Source organism: Protopterus annectens, chromosome 6.part0 (genome assembly GCF_019279795.1).
Source record: "Protopterus annectens isolate FY-2018-M chromosome 6.part0, PAN1.0, whole genome shotgun sequence".
NCBI classification, from domain to species: domain Eukaryota; kingdom Metazoa; phylum Chordata; order Ceratodontiformes; family Protopteridae; genus Protopterus; species Protopterus annectens.
Genome location: NC_056737.1, coordinates 219,274,484 through 219,294,113, shown reverse-complemented (window position 1 = coordinate 219,294,113; position 19,630 = coordinate 219,274,484). Strand labels below are relative to the sequence as shown.

At 37.3% G+C, this 19,630-nt stretch overlaps 1 protein-coding gene across 1 annotated transcript in view; it reads right to left on the bottom strand.

Annotated features, from left to right (window-relative positions):
• Positions 1 to 5,121: 5,121 nt before the first annotated feature.
• The window catches only part of TTC9 (tetratricopeptide repeat domain 9), a 664,779-nt gene continuing 650,270 nt past the window's right edge, over positions 5,122 to 19,630 (bottom strand). Inside the window, exon 3 of the mRNA XM_044073970.1 lies at positions 5,122 to 15,029. Coding sequence (XP_043929905.1) covers positions 14,950 to 15,029 — 80 coding nt within the window. The 3' untranslated portion in view covers positions 5,122 to 14,949. The remainder of the gene's footprint in view (positions 15,030 to 19,630) is intronic.

Sequence of the window (19,630 nt, the reverse complement as noted above, 5' to 3'; positions counted from 1 at the left end):
ACAAACACCCCTCCTTATCTTCAACATATATTGCCCAACAGTGCCAACTTTTGTCAATATTCTTTTCATACATGACAAAAAAAAATACAAACCTGCTTCAACACAAATTGAAACTATTTCTTAGATTTCTTTTTTGTCAGTTTTCCCCACTAATAATTATACTTCTTAAGGGTAACACAAACTCAGTCTTGGCCCAAGTTCTCTCTGTCTTCTCCTACATTCAGAACATCTTAAATTTAAACACACTAATACATGTAGTATAAAAACAAAGTTGAAAAAATTAATACATTCTTTTTCAACAATTCACCTAATTTGATATCTGTTGTATAATCCTTGGATTAAAAAAGATGCCCTCTACCTCTGCTTTCATTTTCCTGGTTACTCATTTACCATTAAGCTTGTCCTGGCAATAAAATAAATGGTGCCACACATTTTGTTTATAGACCATACCTGAATATTATTTACGTCTCCCTCAATGACCATGACCTATTACATTATTATTTAGTTATTGTTATTTATTATTTTACATTTGTTTAGCAGGAAGGTCCGACTGGATATATGTCCATTTTCAGCGGAGGCCCGGGGAGAAAAGCTCCAAGTTAGTAGATTACATTACATTAGAAAACATTTACAAGTTAGTATAGTATACAGTCTCCAGTAAGGTTACAAACATTTATAGAATATTGTTGACACAATTAGATAAAGCATCTAAGTTTCACACATTAATATACACAGATAAGGGCTTAGTCCCTAATTAGGTCATTTCCAGATGGGTTGAGTTAATAACCCAAGACCCAATCTGAAAACTAGGAATCACTTTTGCTTACCATTATCATAATTAATAATTCTAGTTTTATAGCATTCTTCCTTCAGTGCTGACAATTTCCATTCATCTTCAATGTAACTACACCCCACAGAAACATCCAAATGTTTAACTTGTATCCAAAGGCAGAGTAAAGAATACTTGCACTGGAAACAAATCTCAAGTCTGTGGACTAGTCTGCAGTTTAATATTCTGCTGATCCTTCAAAAGCAGCTATCCATGTGGCCTTCAGTAAAAGCACATCCTCTTGTATTTAGGCTGTTCAAGATTAATTAAAAATAAAGGCTCACCAAAGAGCTTAAAGCTCTGCTTAAACTCTGAGTCTACATGTCTCAAAGCCTCACGTGCCGGATGTGAGAACAATTTATATTTCAAGAAATCTAGCTGGGAAGGCACCCAGAAGACATAAATACATACTGTCCTTCAGGCACAATAGACTACTACAGATGGTTTAAACAGTTCTAGAAACTAGTCAGTCAAAGAGCCTGCTCTCACAATTCGGATAAAAAAAAGTTATATCTCAAACCCTTCTTGGCCCATCTACTAACAGCAGCTAATATTTCACCCACTTCTCCTCCCAGTTCCCCAGTTTTTGCTTTCCACTTCTACTTTTCTAAATGGAAACTGGAAGAAATCAAAACATTACTTGATCATATTCCCACAGATAAACTTCTCCTATTCATTGTCTTATGCCAAGACTACATTGCTCATCCTTTGTTTCGTATCCATAACCTCTGCATCTATAACAACTGTATTCCACACATCTGGAAATAGGCTATCATTACCCCCTCCCAGAGACCCCAAATCCACAACAACTAATGACTGCAGACTCTGTTTCTAGAGAAGCTAATGTACCGACAGTTAGACAGTTCCTTAGAGGTCAAAGAAAATCACTTTGTGCCCTTTACAACGTTAACCTCCGATATTCTCCAAAAGAGGGAAAAAAGTGACCTAGTTGTTTCCATTTTCATTGGTCTAACTAAGGCCACTGACTTTGCAGATCCAACCCTTCTACTTAATGTTTTAACAGCTATAAGTAGCCATCAAAACTCCTTAACCTCTTTCAAGATCTTCATTTGTAATAGAAGCTTTAGAGTTAAAACAGGCCTACAACACTCTGACCTTGTTCCTGTGTCAAAAGGAGTGTCCTAAAGCTCAGTTCTACTCCATTAGTTTTTAATGAAAGTTTAGAATAACAATCTGTAGATTTACCACACCTTTTAGTCATATTATACGCAGATTATACTGTGAAAAACACATCTGGTCCCTCCTACTCTAAAGTCAACAAATCAGTTAGCAAACAAGCTTAATCTATTCTTAAAAATGGTTGCAACAAATGAACCTGCTTCTAGCATCAGCATTAAGGATTTTTTGGCACAAAATAACAACTAGCTGTTGTCCCCAAAACTAGCACTTAATACTTAACAACACAGACACCAGGAAGTACACTTCTGTCTTAAGACACTTGGATGCTTGGCAAACTAAATATCCGGCACTGTTTAAAATCAACATAAACATCGACAAACTAATTTTGGTCAAGACAAATCTCTCATTTTCTATTTTTAGAAGAGAGAAATGCAATTGGTAGATGTGCTACTTGCAGAACTAGAATATAGAGTTGGAGGGCAAAGACCTCATATGGGGGGTTTAGAGTGAGGCTTGCTTCTTTCAGAACATGCTTTAGTATAACTGTCATCCACAGTTTTGATAGATGGGTGGGTGTTTTAAAGAATTTAACTTGTCCATTTTTCCTATCTGGCTTAGTTCAAGTTCTCCTACTAGAACAAGAGACAAAACCCAGATAAAGATTCCTCAGTGGGACAAGTTTAATGAACTGCAGCTTTACAGAAATTAGGAGTTAATACTGACTAGAATGGACAACCTTGCGAAAGTCTGTCTGGAATAAGACAAGGTGTGATAAGATGAGCTGTCCCTTGCATAGAGGAGGACTTTTTACCAGATACCAGATGAGTCAATTACCAATAACACAGTGAAGATCCCTGTTATACTACTACTATCATGTTTTTTCTCCTGTTTTGAAAGACTCAAAGAAGGCTGACAACTGCTAAAAAATTTGAGAAAAGACTTGTATGTCCACAGATTATTCTGTATGCTACAACCATAACCTGTAAAGTGAAATTTTACCGATTTCTCCTACAGTTAAGAGGTACCTTAACCAGACTTCTTTCAAAATAAGTAGGCAGCGGGGTCATGGCTGGGGCGGGCATACAGAAAACACATCTGAACAGCATCCTTTTCAATGAAAACACAATCATGGTTGCACTCAAATCTCAAAGTAGAAACAAATGGCGGCAGAGAATAGAAACTTATTAGTCTTGAGTTCATGCAGTTAACCATTTCTGCTACTTCTATGAATTAGTATTTGAACAGAAATTCTCAAATCAGCCAATAACTAGCAATTTTCTTAAGTTGTAACTTTTAAATCATCGATTTCCAGAGGTGTAACTAAGCTGTTTTGTGCTGGTACCATCCCCCGATCTTGCACCCCTCTCAAAAAATTATATACATACACACATATATATATATATATATATATATATATATATATATATATGTATATATATCTGTCTATCTCTCTCTCACTCTCTCTCTCTCTCTCTCTCTATATATATATATATATATATATATATATATATATATATATATAGGATTACATGCATATGGTCGAACATCAGTATACCAACATCAAAAGCTGAAAGCAGTGACCACAGTTCGGTAAATGTCAAATTTTCAGATGCCGAACCTGGAAATACCAAACGCCAGCCAGGCTAATATTCCCCCCCATGGTAGCACTTGTTGTGGTGGTTGTGGAGCTGGGAATTTCGAATTCTGCATTTTTATGACATTCTGAGCATTCGCACGTGCAAGTTTCGACATTTACGTTCGGAGTATGTAACGGTCGGGGATGTCGTCTTCGACCATATGCATGTATTTCATATATATATATATATATATATATATATATATATATATATATATATATATATATATATATATATATATATATATATATATATATATATGGGTCCTCTTCAGAATACTGACTTTCAAAATACCTAAATCCAAAATACTGAGACCAAAAAGCTCTAAAGCTCAAAATACTGAAATTCAAAATAGCGAAAAAAAAAAAACAGTAGAGCACCACAACTATATTGCAGCAGAACTACATACAGAAACATATTACTCTTCTGCAATTTTGGAGTTGATATATTTAAGTAGCAGGGGGTGTGGGGGGTGCAGGGGGGCTTGCCTCCCTGCTTATACTTGGAAAAGAGTAATATGGTGTGTGTTTTATTTGTTTCAGTATGCACTTATTCTGGAATATAATAAGTGTTGGTATCCTGTGTGTTTTCAGTATTTTGAGTTTTTAGTATTTTGAACTTTAGAGATTTTGGTCTCAGTATTTTGAGTTTAGGCATTTTGAAAGTCAGTATTCTGAAGTGGACCCATACATAAATATATATATATATATATATATATATATATATATATATATATATATATATATATATATTTTTTTTTACTCTAATATAAAGAGCAAATAATAAAAGAATCTTTTCAAGGCTTGAAGAGCAAAAAATGCTCTTTTCTTTTAAGTTGTAGCAACTACTTGCAAATGCAATATTCACGTTTCTTTCTTATTGCTGGTATGCAGTTAAAAGCAATCAAGATCAGCCTACTGTACCTTTAACCCTCTGCTCCCAGGACTGTCGTCCCCTTTGCTATACTACAGCTACACTACTGTTCCAATATATGACTTGAATTTATGCTGTAACTCTTTGAATAATGAACATATGCATATGTCCCAACCCAACAAATATTTACCTGTGTCAGAGTTCTTGCTCTTCATGGCTTTCACTTGGGGTAATCAGAACAAAGAAAAGACAATCCAGGAAGAAAGTTACAAAAAAATTTACATGCATTTGACTGGCAATGATATTAAATGGCATTATTATGTACAGATTCAAATTATGTTTATGTTGGATTACAATATGTGCAAATTAATGGCACAGAAGAACATGGGGGCAACTCACAACTAAAAGTAAATGACATGGGCAGCCCTTCAGCACTGTAAGAATTAGTTTTGTTTGGGGTTCTTTTTAAATGTATTACTTGCTACAGATGTGTTCCATCACATATAATTTTTTCTTTCTATCTTAACTGATGCATTTTCTATAATGCAACCCACAGTCAGCACAGTCAATGCTCTCATGGTTTTACGTAAAACTTCCCATCAGCCCAACCCCCCTACATAAAAAGAAACAGACATTGACAAGTACCTTTCATCCACTTTTTAATAGCAATTACTTTAAGCTTTCTGTACAAGCAGTTTTCATTTTTCTTTTTTTTAACTAAACTCAACATAAAAAACCCAGCCTAAATTACAACATATATTACATTAGTGTACATTAAACAAACAAAAAAAATTACATCACAATATGAACACCTCTAAATCTCTAGTCACGATCTAAAGGTTAAATATACAGTGTGTCCATATTTATTTATTTTAAATTTTACATGCCAAGCTGATTGCGCAGAAAAATGATGACTTTGTGCTGATCACAGGCCAACTGTGTACCTTATTAGCCTTGTTTTGTCTCTTTAAGTCCTTAAAACTTTTAATATAGTGCCATATAAAAATAACATACAGGTAGCAATACATTGTGTGTGTGATATTGTACTACAGCGTTGTGTTTGATAATCCACACAAAGTCCTAAGCTCAGTTCCATATAGTCTGTTTTAATAAATCTCAGATGATCTGTACTGGTATCATATACCAAAACATGGAAAAAATTGTATTACTGCCCATATTTTAGTCTTATAAGTCCACTCACATTTTAAAACTTCTGATCTATCAGACTTCAAGTACTATCTGCATTGTTATACAGAGCTCAGAACCAGCAATGTCCTTTTTTGAAAACAGTAGTGTTCCTTATCAGGCCTATGTGTCACCTAATCCCTTTTTTCCTTTGTTTTTTTTTTTAACTGGAGTAATGCTGATTCTAATTTTGACATATGGTATTACTTTTGTTTTAGTGAGCTTACTGCCTGGAAATATTTTGGAGAGTTAGCAGTTTAGCATCCTTTTCTATATTATACAGTGCAAAATATCAGCCAGATTGATATAAAGTGAAATGTTTATTAGCTTGGAACAACAAAAGAGTGAAAAAAATATATTGTTACAAAACTACCAGGATGATGTTATGGTACTAAGTGAAACTGTAAGCAAACATGATGGCATCTCCATTACAGACACCCTAATTGGACAGAAATTATGCAGTCAGAATTAAGAAATCATAGAGAGCTGCAGAAAAATAAAGGCTCATCTAGGGCTGGCATTACAAATGGATCAGAGCAATAAACATTGGCTAAATTTAACTCCAGGCCTCCAGCTGTTCCACTCGGTACCATCAGACTAAAGCCTCCCTTTTGCTTCTCTGATTCATTCCAAGTGCAAAACAGAAGACCTTTTAGCATGCTTTCATGCACCACACATACTTCTCCAATCCACTGAAAAAAATGAAGGACCAGCTACACCTTTGCAGAATACATTTGGTAGGAAGCAATATATTCACTAAATCTTCAGTGCATGTGCTATATTTTTCTGTAATGTAGATACTGTTATTTTATTGTATTTGTGTACATTGTTTATGTATTTCATTTTTAGTATGACTTCCATACAAAGGCAAGCAAACTGCATGTACCTTTTAACATGTACAATTTAGTTTTCATTCAAAGCTCTTGAGTAAATGCTAGGGAAAAATGGCTGTTTGTCCATGGTCAGCACTAGAGCAGACCAGGTGAAATGACCACACTGGTTATTAACATCACCAGTCCTTAATCTCTTATAACATTTAGCATCATCATATGCTAAACCTGCCTGTGTGAATATTTTAAATTTCCATTCACAACCTTCCTTGACACACTTTTTTTTCCAAGTATTTATCACCCCATAGAAAACTCCATGTATAAAGTTTTTATTGTTGTCATAGTCCACTCTCCCCATTAAATAAGAATTTCAATGTTGTAAGAAGCACTTTTGTTGGAATCATTATAGTACGTTAGCCAGCAAATATCTCTAGCTAGTCTCACATTATATATGCATGTAAATGCTGAAGCTACAGGAAGAACTCCATTTGGTTGGTCAAATGGGATCTACATACAGGAAAAGATGAGCACCCCTCCCAAAAAAAAGTCTCCCAATTCTGCTTCTATGCACTACAGCATGGAATATTCATTTCACTGCCTTTTTGTATGAAGGGGACATGTTTCATATTCCAGTGTCTTGTCAAGTTCTTTAGCCTTAATGCTCCTATCATAGTTTTTTGTGTTATGGAGGTGGTCTTGTGTTCTTGATAATATTATGCATTACAATATCTGTTTACAGTGAAGACCACCCATCATATCACAGAAAACATATCTGATGATCCCTCAAAGCCCTGGTAGTGCTCTTTCAAAGAAATCAACAATAGGAAGAAACTGAAAAAAAAATGTTTTTAGATTACAAATGTACTTGCATCATTAAAAGTAGTGGTGTTTGTTTTATTCTCCATAATGGCACCACAGAGACAACCACTCTGACAGTTTATTTTCTCGCAATACAAATTTATTTCCCTATTTTTCTTGACTGCCCATTCATCATTAACTTTAAAATGCAGTACACTGAAATCTATAGATAATGCTTGCATTGGCTTAATGACACCCTTTAATTTTTATTTACTGACAAACACATCCTTGTCAGACTTTTATGATCATCTTGATTTAGTAACAATGTCTAATTTCCTTGTGTTTGCATAGCAGGTATCCCACCTCAACTTTCTTTGTCTTACTCATAGATTTTTCTCTTAAAAAGCAAGATAATCGTACCCTGTTGCTTGTAAAGAATGATAAAAACTATATAAGATTTCATTTTAAAACCTCACTGAGAGCTCTCTCCAGAATATTTCTCAGTCAACAGTGAAAAGGGCAGTTAGATAAAATGAATGGCAGATCCAGCACAATGCAGTTGTCAGCCAAAAGGAACTAGACATTGGCCCAAAAGGGCAAAATGATATCACAGTGTGAGATACTATGGGAGAAAGTATTGGATAAATAAAAGTGCATTAAGGTGGCTGCCCTGGCCCATTTGGAAGCAGAACAGTATTCTAACTTCAAGTTGTGCTGTGTCACTAACCTACAAACCTAGTTAAGAATGATTTATAAAAGGTTAAAGAATAATCTGGAACAATAATTAGAAGATCTCTCTCCACCCACCTACGCATACAGTAAAGAGTAAGTGAGTGACCTCCAATCATGACATATACACTTCATGGTGAAGTAGTGATCTCACATACATACATACACTGCACAGTGCAGCAGTGATCTCACACACACACACACACACACACACACACACACACACACACACACACACACACGCACACACGCTATGTACAGTGAGGCAGTGGCCACACGCACACTGTACAATGAGGCAGCGATCCTACATACAAATGCACTGTACAGTGTGGCAGTGATCCTAGACACACACACACACACACACACACACACACACACACACACACACACACACACACACACACACACACACACACAAATCCCAATGAAGTATACTGAATGTACTCAATGCAGTACATTTTATCTGAATATCTATTGGAAAATATATGGTTCAAAAAGTACATAATGTTGAGAACTGCCTAAAGTTCTGTCAACTGAATAAAGATACAGAAAACAGTATTACCTGATAGGAATGCAACTCCAAAACAGCTTTTTTATGGTCATATGTAGCAACAGTTGAAATGTGTTTATTTCCAGAGTATGGCACAAAGTTCATGGCATCACCTCAAGGTCCAGAGACGACAGTCATACTTTATTTCCTCCAGACTGGGTCCTTCATTGAATGCAGTGCTCTCTCTGGCATTAATGTGGCTAAGCGCCTACATCAGCTTGACAGACTTTTTCCTCACAAGAGACATCTTTGAGCTCAGTATCCTTAGCTACTCTGGTAGACTAAAAACCATATTCCTCTACTCAGCGTCACACACACTCTTGAGATGTAATCTTTGCTTAAGCTTCTGTGTGAAATGATTCACTACTCTTTTGAACACCACCTATACAGAACCAGTGGTTATGCAAACACCTGCTTTAGAGACATAAACCTGTATTATTTTGGGATTGGCTTCCTGGCTTATACCTGCACTTACTGACATAAACCCTGGCACTCATGACCACAAACTGAAAGAAGAACTGTATTGGAAAATGGAAACTGACTTGACTATTGCTTGGAAGTGTACATTTAGAATTTTTGCTTTAGAGTTTCACCACTTCTTTTTATATTTCAGATTCCATCAATGCTACTGAATTCTACAGACAGAAGATATGATTGTGGATGGGTTAAAATCTTCTACAAATTGCATTACAGGTAAAAGGCATATATCTATAAATTTAAACATATTAATCACCTATGTCATCAGAAAAAAAAATGTCATCTAAGCAGTCGATGGATGTGGCCATGTGTCTATACTTTCTTCCACAGTTGATGTGATGGAGTATTCTGATTAAGAGTACAAAAGATACTGATTTAACTGTTCTGTTTTGCCAGTCTGCAGTATTCCCAGTTCTTACCTGCTTATGGTGAAAGTGTACCTCTTGCCCTCGTGAAATGCTACCATATTTCATAGCCCTTGGGTAAAATAATGACTATGTAATCGGTGTGTTTGAAACCCCGATGCACAAAATCACCTTGTAGGCTGAGTGTCACATAATGCTCTTTACTGTTCATCGTCAATACAGCTAATAAAAATTAATGGTTTACATTGCATTCTCAATGAGTATTTTGCTGGTCAGAAAATTCCTGTTGCCAACAGAAATAATCACTGAATCATGAACTGTGACTTACAGTACTTTGTCCCCCTTTGTGAGTACCATGTGTGCTCTCATGCATTCCTAACCATCGTTAACCCGTTAACATTAGGAAAAAGAGACAAAGCCTAGTACTGTCAGGGAGACTGCACGTAAGCCCATCTCACATATCATCCAACACATGTTGCATACTATAATCAATGCTTTGAATCCTTTTCCCCCAGCTCAAATATAAAGGAATGTGAGATCCTGCATTCTTATGTACTGCAAATCCATGTGGGACATTCATGGGGTTAGAAAGGGTAGGCTTGCATATGGTGGAGTTCAGGTGTTTGAATCTCGTTTTGCTGCTTTATGATTTAAAAATGACTGCAGAACCGAGTCACTACATGCTCTACAAATGACAGATACCACCATTGTCTTTTGCAATGCTAATGGCAAAGACAGAAAACTAGTAACTATCTCTCAAGAGATTCAAACTGGTGGATGTAACTATGCTATAAATAAGGTGGTGAGGCAGACCTGTAATGTCAGGAGTACTGGTTGAAGTCCATAGTGGGCATCTCGTAAATTACAGTTCCAAGTAGAACTCTAGGCTGAATGGCAGCACAGACTCCACTTCAGTCACTGCATTCAAAACATCCTTAACTAAATGTTTTATGCAAAAGAAGATTGCTAGGTAAAACCTATCCTGACATCTGTAATTATTTACTATCACATTCTGTTTTTTCACCATAAACCTCACTTCATAGTAGTTCTCCATCTGTTGTGATCAAACGACAGTATATCACATGGGTTCATTTTAGCATTGCCCCTGGTACTCTGAGAAGATAGGCAAAAGTATATGCAAATGCTATGAAGCATGTTGGTGCCATACTTAGAAGTGAAATGGCCCTTGCTGCACATAGCTCTCAACTGTCCCTGTCTTTGCCTCATATATTTGCCCTGTCCTTGTAAGGATTTTGACTCTCTGGTAAATCACCAAGGTTTGCAGTAAGTGCCAGACATCAGAATTTTATACTTATTCTTCAGGAAATGCGCATTGATGAATGAGCTGTTGTTCTGTTAACTTTCAGAGTGAATCAGAGTAATAGTTTAAAATTGTCCATGATTTTGAGAACCATGCAGATGCTAGTCCCTAAGGAGCCAGCTGACATTCCAAGGACGATAACTGGTACCCTTAGAATAGAACTAAAAGTGCGACGGTGGTGGTCATGGCGGGGGGGGGGGGACAAATACTAAGTCCAGTGTTGCAGTATTGAGGGTATAACATTTGTAGAGATTGTATATATAAGTATCAGTGGTGTGAAGGGACAAATAGGGATGTGTGGCACTGCCCCCATGTCATGAGGTCGTGAATACCACTTGCAAAAAAATGCATTAAAGGTGCAAGAGTTAGTTTTGGAATTTTGCTATTTTTTTTGTTTAAAAATTGCAATTTATTTATTTATACATTTATTCATCTTTATTGCAATCTAGTAGGTAGATGGTCTGGCCTCTCTGTCATATTTCTAATCTAGATTGCCAGGGCCATCAACTTGGGGTCACCAGCCATCCCCAAAAGGATGAAAGCAGGTGCTGTAGGAGGGCAGAGGATCTGGAAAGCTACTACTGTGGCAAGCAGAAAGAGACCTGACCAGTTGCAGTCCTAACTCTCCTGCACATGTACAGCATAGGTCCAAGAGTGTGGTATGCAATGATTCCCTGTAAGGAAGTCATCTGCTTTACTGAGCAATGTCCTCCTAGTGTCACTCCTTTCACAGAGGTTATAGTTTGTCAGGGGGATCACCCCATGCATGAATCCCCCAAGCTCCTCCCCCAAGAAAGGCAAAGCCATTCTCATCTCCGCACTACTCTTCAACAGGCACCTGAATTTGAACAGCTTTTGGCATAGCCTGTGCTTTATCCCTCTACATCAATGCAGGTGGCTACAGTTTACCTTTCAGTGTTGGGACTTGCAAGACTGAGTCTCTTACTATAGAGAGCCATCCACACAGTATGATAAGTTTTAGCACGAAATAGATGCGATCACAAAGAAAAGATAGCCCTTTGGTTCTATGGAGTGTTCCGTGAGGATGCAGATGGTCGAAAATGGAAGCTACAAAAGTTATGCTCCACAGCAATATTTAATTTTCCTTATTAATGGGCACCTGCATGTTGGATGCCTTTCTGTAGGAAAACAAATCACTCTGAGATGTGCAATCAATGTGGCCAGTATTTTATCATCTACTAAAAAAATATTTATATGACATATAGCTACTGTGTCCTTCTAATTTTGCCACAAAAGCAATTTGAGAAGTCATTCTCTGACTGTCAGATAACTGACTAAAGATCAGTGCATGAATATACTTGTGTTATAACTTTACAGTGTACAAACATTAAATTAGAAAAAAAGTTTACCCCTAGGATTCCATAATTCTGTGAAAGGGGCCCCAGTTAACTAGGTTCTTAGGTTCATAGATGTTTACTAGGCTAACGACCATAAGGGCCTTTTTAAGCCTAGCTATGCATCCCAAATCTCTGACAAGTTCTAATACGCTTAGGTGTAAGCAGGGGTTTCCCTATAAGGAAAAATCAGCAAGAGTGAGTTGAGTCAAGTCTGGTGCTTGGCAACTCAATTTCAGCAAATAAATGGCAGGCAACTTTGTTATACTAGCTCTGTCAAAATAAACACTTATTCTGACGTGCACTTGACATGTCTGAACTTTCTATTTCCATACATAAACAGTCTGCAGAATCTTTTTTTTTTTTTTAATCCTTCATTGGCATGCAATTCTCTGGCTTGGCAACAAGTGAGAACTTCCTAAAAAAAACTTCTTGTACTTAGAAACACGTATCTCTTGTCTATGCCTTGTGGATCTACCTGTAAATAAACCATCTGAATATAAACACAGTCCTTCCTTCTTAGTGGTTTGTAAATACCTTGTGAAAGATTTTCTGTTGTACCTGAAAAGCTCAGCTGCAGAGTGCAGCTTCTCGTTGGTTCAGTAAAAACCCGCAAATACTCGAGGCCTACATGCACAGCTCTGAAAGAAAGCAGTAGTCATCTGTAGCATTTTTATGTTTCTGAGGCCCACTAAAATCTGATAATACATGTAGTTATCTTTTTCATTTCTTCTTAATGACTGCTTGGTCCCCATCTAAACCACTTTATCCCATCCCCTAATTTTACCATATGAACATCTTTGTGAAGCAAGTTCTACTGCTAGCAGTACACCTTTGATCCTGTATGCATTAGGATAGTCATATTTTTCCTCCAATGGATGGATGGATGGATGATTCCATTTCTAAAGTTTCACCTTCCATCGAAAAAGCATATGCAGTATTTACTGCAAGCATGTATAGACACAAAATCCAAAGACATACTCCTCTGCAGGGTAATCTTCACTAATGAGTTACTGCGATGGCTACATTTACTCTCTGTATCATGGTATCTTCTTTTCTGGGGTGCGTTCTCTATGATGACAATCAAGAGTTAGAAAATGGTTGGTAGTTAGAGGAACATGACTTGGCATGACAAGTTTCAAACAGTAGAAAGAAGGTAGTGCAGACGTGACCCAATCCAAATAACATGCTTTGAGAATGCAAAACAGCATGCGAAAGACTACCCTCCACTCAAGCCCAATAACATTCTCTGAAGATGCACTGCAACATGGGAATATGTCATCATTACTTGAATGGAAGTCAATAGGGGAGGGGAGTAGACATCATTTTCAGGCCCCAAAACATAAGCTGCGATAAGGCTAGAAGGAGGACGATAAAGGTTGACAGGCCCAGGTACTCCCCACATACTGACAGAAGCAGAGAGCATAACTTCTATCATAAAAGTTACAGAATGTGCTTGTGTGATTAGTATCACTGAGTTGTCATGCTTATGGCTTAGCTCTATGAGTAGATTTTTACAGAAAGTTCTAGAACTTTGTAATGATGGTGATGAGGTGAGATTAGGTATGTTAAACTACAAGGCAGCAACCTAGACAGAGAAGGTCGGGACCTGCTTCCAATACTGGTACTGTCCCTTTCCAAGCTACAGAACTTTCCCTCACTGCAGATGGCTACAGCGTCACCAGATAACCTATACCCATCATCATGCAGATAATTTGTGTCCAAGAGAAGTGAGCAAACACAGGCTGCCCAGCAAACCTTTCTGAGCATCATAAGTCAACATAAGATGCCTGTTCAGCCTCTTAAGTCTCATGTAGTGGGTATCCAAGTAAAGGGGGTAGCAGCAGACAAGGTCAGCATATCATCCAAGGTGGAATATGACTAGGCAAAAATGGCTTGCTTTTCAAGGGCAAAAGGCTGGGTAAAGAAAAATGTTTTCATTTTGAATACACTTTTACTATACAAGCGTCATTTATCTTTGTTAAACAGATATGGACTAAAAGGCAAAACTGCTTGTATGCAGAGTAGATGAGGGGCACTGGGGAAGCTACATAAACTGTTTAATCACACAGCTGGTAAAAGGAGGTAGTGGAAAACCTAATAAATTCAGCAGGTTGTCACAAACTCATTCACAGTTCATTATTTTAACCTCTAAGCTATATTGCTAGTGGACATAAATGGGTTTGTGTAGATACATACATATATATAAATATACCCGAGATATCCCTCCTACAATGGTAGTATGTTTGCTGCTTTCCTGTAATTTCTTCCTGTTATAGCCAAACAAGACTCAATGCCTTGTTCTTGTTCAGCAGAAAAGATGCTGACATTAACGTTTCCACAAGAGGCCCAGGAACCAGTTGGGTATGCACAAATGACTGCTACTTTGTGCAGTTCACCTGTGAGTATGTAGTAAGATAATGCTACCTATAAGTATATGTGCAAACGCTGCCTGTGATCCACATGCTGACATCACAACATTGCTAGCCAGAGTCGCACTGTAGTACCAAAAAATTGTGCCAAAACTCAACAAGGCATGTTTAAAATCTTTCCTAAGATAAACCATTTCATCAGTGGTTTTGCAGTAACATAACAAAGGCACATGGGTTCCACTGTAACAGCTTCACGTGCCCAGAGCCGATCACATTGCACAGTCTATTCTTTCATGCCATACCGATTCGTCTAAAGAAAACTGCAGTTATCAAGGTGTGGGTAACAACTTTTAATTGTGATGGGTTTGTTGGGAGGCACTGAAGGGAGCTAAAGGAAAGAGTTGGTAAATGGGTTGAAAGCAAAAATCCACCAGTCGGCATCCAGAAATGCAGGTATCACATGTATGTTTCTATGGCAACAGTCTCTTTCACAAGGCCTCTTTTTCTTTCTGTGAGCAGCGACTGAGCTTCATCTCTGCAAGCTGGATGTATCGGACCACATTTGTATCTAAAGTAAATAAAGTAAGATTTATTAGAACATTCTTAATACCCATGATGTTTTGAGTTGCTAAATTTACACATTTTTATGAATATTTTAATATGCTACCAGCAGCAGAGATGCACTGCAAATGACAGATCTAGTTAACACATTTGCTAAATGTACAGTTTCTAATTTTTAAAGGGATAATAACTTATAAAATTCTATTAATGCAGGAATCAACTAATTGTTAAGTGTTTCAGTGCTACAGTTTCCCAATTAACATCAGAAATGATTTTAATCAAATGCACTTAACAGCTACTGTTCCGGGAATCACTCTTGAAAGAACAAAAATTAAAAGGTAGCGTTCTCTTCTTTCCTCCATAATCCTAGGATGATTACTTTCCAAAGAACCACAATGCAAATCACTGCATTTTAAATGAACTAACAGAATGTGCCCAATCTTAAGCATCTGAGTCTGCAGAGTTAAGGGTTTGCCCAGTAAATGAAGAACTCGGGGAATACAGATCAATCATAGTAGTAGTAATAGTACTGAACTGGTTTTGAAAAAACAACCAAAGCAGAGCACTGGCTTCTTTTATGTTCAAACTTCATTTCACAGATGGTATCAAGACATGGCTGGTGATTACCACATTTAGTCTCTATCACAATAAAATATAAAAATACCATTTGAAAAAGCTCAAAACTCATTAATTGACTTGGCAACTATGCAGAACCATAAATCATCATACACAGCTCCTTGAAACCACAAATTAAGAAAAAATGCTTAGAAACCCTTACATGAAAAAAGAGTTTTGTAGGGGGCTATACTGCCAGCACCCCCAAAATATAAACTTAGTTTTACTAAAGATGCATAAAATATGTAAGCTTTTTTGTACATCTTTGGATTGCTTTAATAGAGAAGTGTAACTTTTACATTGGTTGATTTATTTATTAGAATACTTTATTTAGTAAAAGTACCAGTGACATAGAAATTCATTTCCTTTAGAAAACCATCATGACTGCAAGTAACACAGATGCTAAAATATAATATGATTTCTTAATCTAGAATGCAAAACTTTACTTGAAAAAAATAAAAATGTTAACACACTCAAAAACAGTTCTTGCACATGTGATGGAAACCTGCCAAATTCATATCACTTGTTAGAGTGGTTACATGCAGATGTCTTTCTCCTACGCATCTATTTCCACATTGTTATCTCACTTGTTAGACTGGTTACATGCACATGTCTTTCTCCTAAGCACTTGTTTCCACATTAAGTTATCTCACTTGTTAGACTGGTTACATGCACATGTCTTTCTCCTAAGCACTTGTTTCCACATTGTTATCTCACTTGTTAGACTGGTTACATGCAGATGTCTTTCTCCTAAGCACCTGTTTCCACATTATGTTATCTACTTATTCTAAGTCCTACAGCAGTAAGGTTTACGACTGGTGTTCCTTGTTGGATTTACCACTCACTGCTTTTTGTGTACTGTAGTAGGGAATTTACCAACTAAATATACTAAATGAGGTCCACTACATAATAGATAATTTAAAGTTATTAATTACCACAGTACATTTTGGTTAAGTACTTTGAGCACTCCTAAATGTGTCCTGAGAAGTGCTTCTTAAAATCTTATTGTGATATTGTCAGTTTAGGTTCCTGCAAGCCTTCAATAAGCTTAAACGCATTTCTGCTATAGAAAACATTACCGAAAAGGTCCTTACAGTACATCACCTGAAGTTTAATGAGAGCTTACAAGGGAATTGATGACCTATGCTACGAATAAGTGAGATAACGCACATTTGGCCAAACTCATACAAATTTACCTGCACAGGTGAATTCCCCTCTTATCCAAATACAGCACCTTCAGAATGAAATACAACTAAAAGGGTGCAAAGGTGAATTTCCCCTCCAGACAGGTTGTGGGGAACAAGTCACCCAGAGAAAATGCAACTTCATATTCAGTGTTGGATCGCCTGTTCTCCATAAAATGCAATACCTGACCAAAATGTTGACAAATGCAAGCCTTACTCCTAAGCTTAAAGCAAAGGCTGGTAGACCCCGCTGGAGGACTGTACTTTTTTCCCTGGACAAAGCACTGAAAGATAGCTAACTGGTGCCACAAAACAAAAGTGGGCCAGGCAGCAACTGGCAGTGTTAGTCAACATCATGGGAAGGCTGCCGAAGGTCAGGTCATGCTTTATGATGCCTATTGGCCTGAACAATAAAAATCAGGTTGCAGCTCTGGCATACTGGCTATGCCATAGTGACCTTCTCCAGTACTGGTACATGGTGACAAGGGACAATTTGCAGCTATGGCATACCAAGAATTCAGCAAAGCCTTTCAAAATGAACTGTTGTTGAGGCTGATATGATGTTCAGAGGGCAGGGATACTGAATTTTCTAATTTCCGGACTTTTGCTTGGCCTTTTCACTATTAGCAACCTTTCATAACACAAGGATGAAAACAAGGCTACTGCATGCAACAGGGTCACTAGATTTGCTAAGGAGCCCATATACAGGACCAATCATGGCTTGATTGGCTACAGCTAAGTAAACACAGCTACCTGTAGAGGAGTCTGGTATGCTTATGAACTAGTGTACAAGAGCTTTGAACTTTCTCTCAATAGACTACTACCATGGCACATTTCAGTTGTTGTTGTTGTTGTTGTACCTTGGCACATTCCAGTAAGGTGGATTATTCCAATGCAGGACAGAAGCTGTTGTTACTTGACAGAGCCCCGAAGGTGCACACTGATGCAGCATATGATGGACATAATATCATTATGGAACAGACTGTTCAACACACTGATAAAAACTGTCATAATCATTACACATCCAGAAACCCTATGGAACATGCACACACTTCTAAACTTTCTTAGTGCAGAAAACTTGGATCCCTTCTCCTCCTCCTAAAGCCACAGTCTATAACCTGTAAGTGTATAAATGCCCAATGTATACCCAAAATATTTTATCATCAGCATCAAGAACAAAATGAATAAAAACATTTAACAGTAATAAATGGTCATATGTCTTCACCATGTATGTTTCCCTAGTACAGTATATCACCAGAACAAGATGTACTTTCACATTAACAGTAATCATTTGCCAGTTAAGTATGCTGTAATTTGTTCCTTTAAGGACTTAGATGGCCAGTTCCAGTGGTTTTAGCTTACCAAATGGAAATTTCAGTATTTTTGCATTTTGTCCAGGTCTTCTCCCATTACAAGAGGAGTCATCTCATAAACTGTCCTGTATATTATAATTCCAAGACAGCAAAACCACAGGGTTAAGTTGTAACACAAAAGTCTTGCAAGGATTGTTCATTTTGTTGGCCTTGGCCCAAAGGGCTTTGATGAAAAGGTCCCTGACCAACATCTGCCACTTTACTTAAGAGTAGCACAAACCAATAAAATAATTTCATCTGCTGGTGGACAATGGTTCTGAGTTTCCCAAACCTGTAACAAAGAGGAAACATACCCCTGCCCATGCAGTTACAGGTCTGAGACTATTACAATGACATACATAAATAGAAAAAGGTGAACATATACACACAGGCTGAAGTTAGGTTATTTCACATTGCTATTAAATGGAAAGTAGTCATATGGGTGGACTTGAGAGAAGAGGCCACAAAGTATGCCTCTTCAAGGAGGGCAAATGGTTAGTATGAAGCATTGAAGGATGCCATCTTCTACCTACACGAGTCTTGTCTTGATGGTGAGTAAAAAGTCTTAACTATTATAAAGCAAGACAGGATGAGATTAATATTTGCTCTGTGCAGTACATGAAACATATACGGTCAATAAATGTTTTATACTGTCACACAAAATATCTAGTCTGCTCTCAGTACATCAACTTCAGTCTCCAGACATAGCTTAATACACGTTGGGACAGAAAGTTTGGAGACAGAGATTCAAGAAGGAGCCTTGGCAACGCAATAAAATCAATAATCTTTCTCTGATGGGGAATGACAACCTCCAGTTATTTTATTTGCAGGTTAAGGATGTAAATCTGCAAACATATGCTTGTTATGCATGCTTATGATATCAGAAAAGTACATAAAAAGTTTTGTTAGTCACCTTTTTGAAGCTCTTAAATTTCAGTATCTCTCATTACAATGCACACAGCAGCCACCATAAAACAGCACCAGAAAGCTATAACAACTTTAAAGGCTGAAATGTACTTCATGCTGTTACACAGAAAAATAGCAAAATTGTGGCAGAATGAAGCCATGACTGTTTTAATTGTTTGCTACTTTATCAGCAGAACACTTTGCTTCTGGCTATTGTTTGTGTGATGGTGCTAAGTGTCTTACTGCTTAAAAACTACAAAACAGTTTGCTTTCAAAATTTTTTTGACAAATAATTGACTGCGTTTCTCTGATCATAGCGCTCACTCTTGAAATGGGTGACACGACTTTACCTCTGCAGCTTCTCTCCTAATGTGAATTTCTTGATATCCATTTGCAAAATGTTAAGTGGATTATGATCACAGAACCCAGTCATAGTCATGTATATTAATCTGTCAGTAATAGGATGACATGTTCTGCATGGTTTGTCTGTCTCCTCAGTGTACAAAGAGGGTACTTGTCTCCCCAGTTCACAAAGAAACACACTTTCAAAC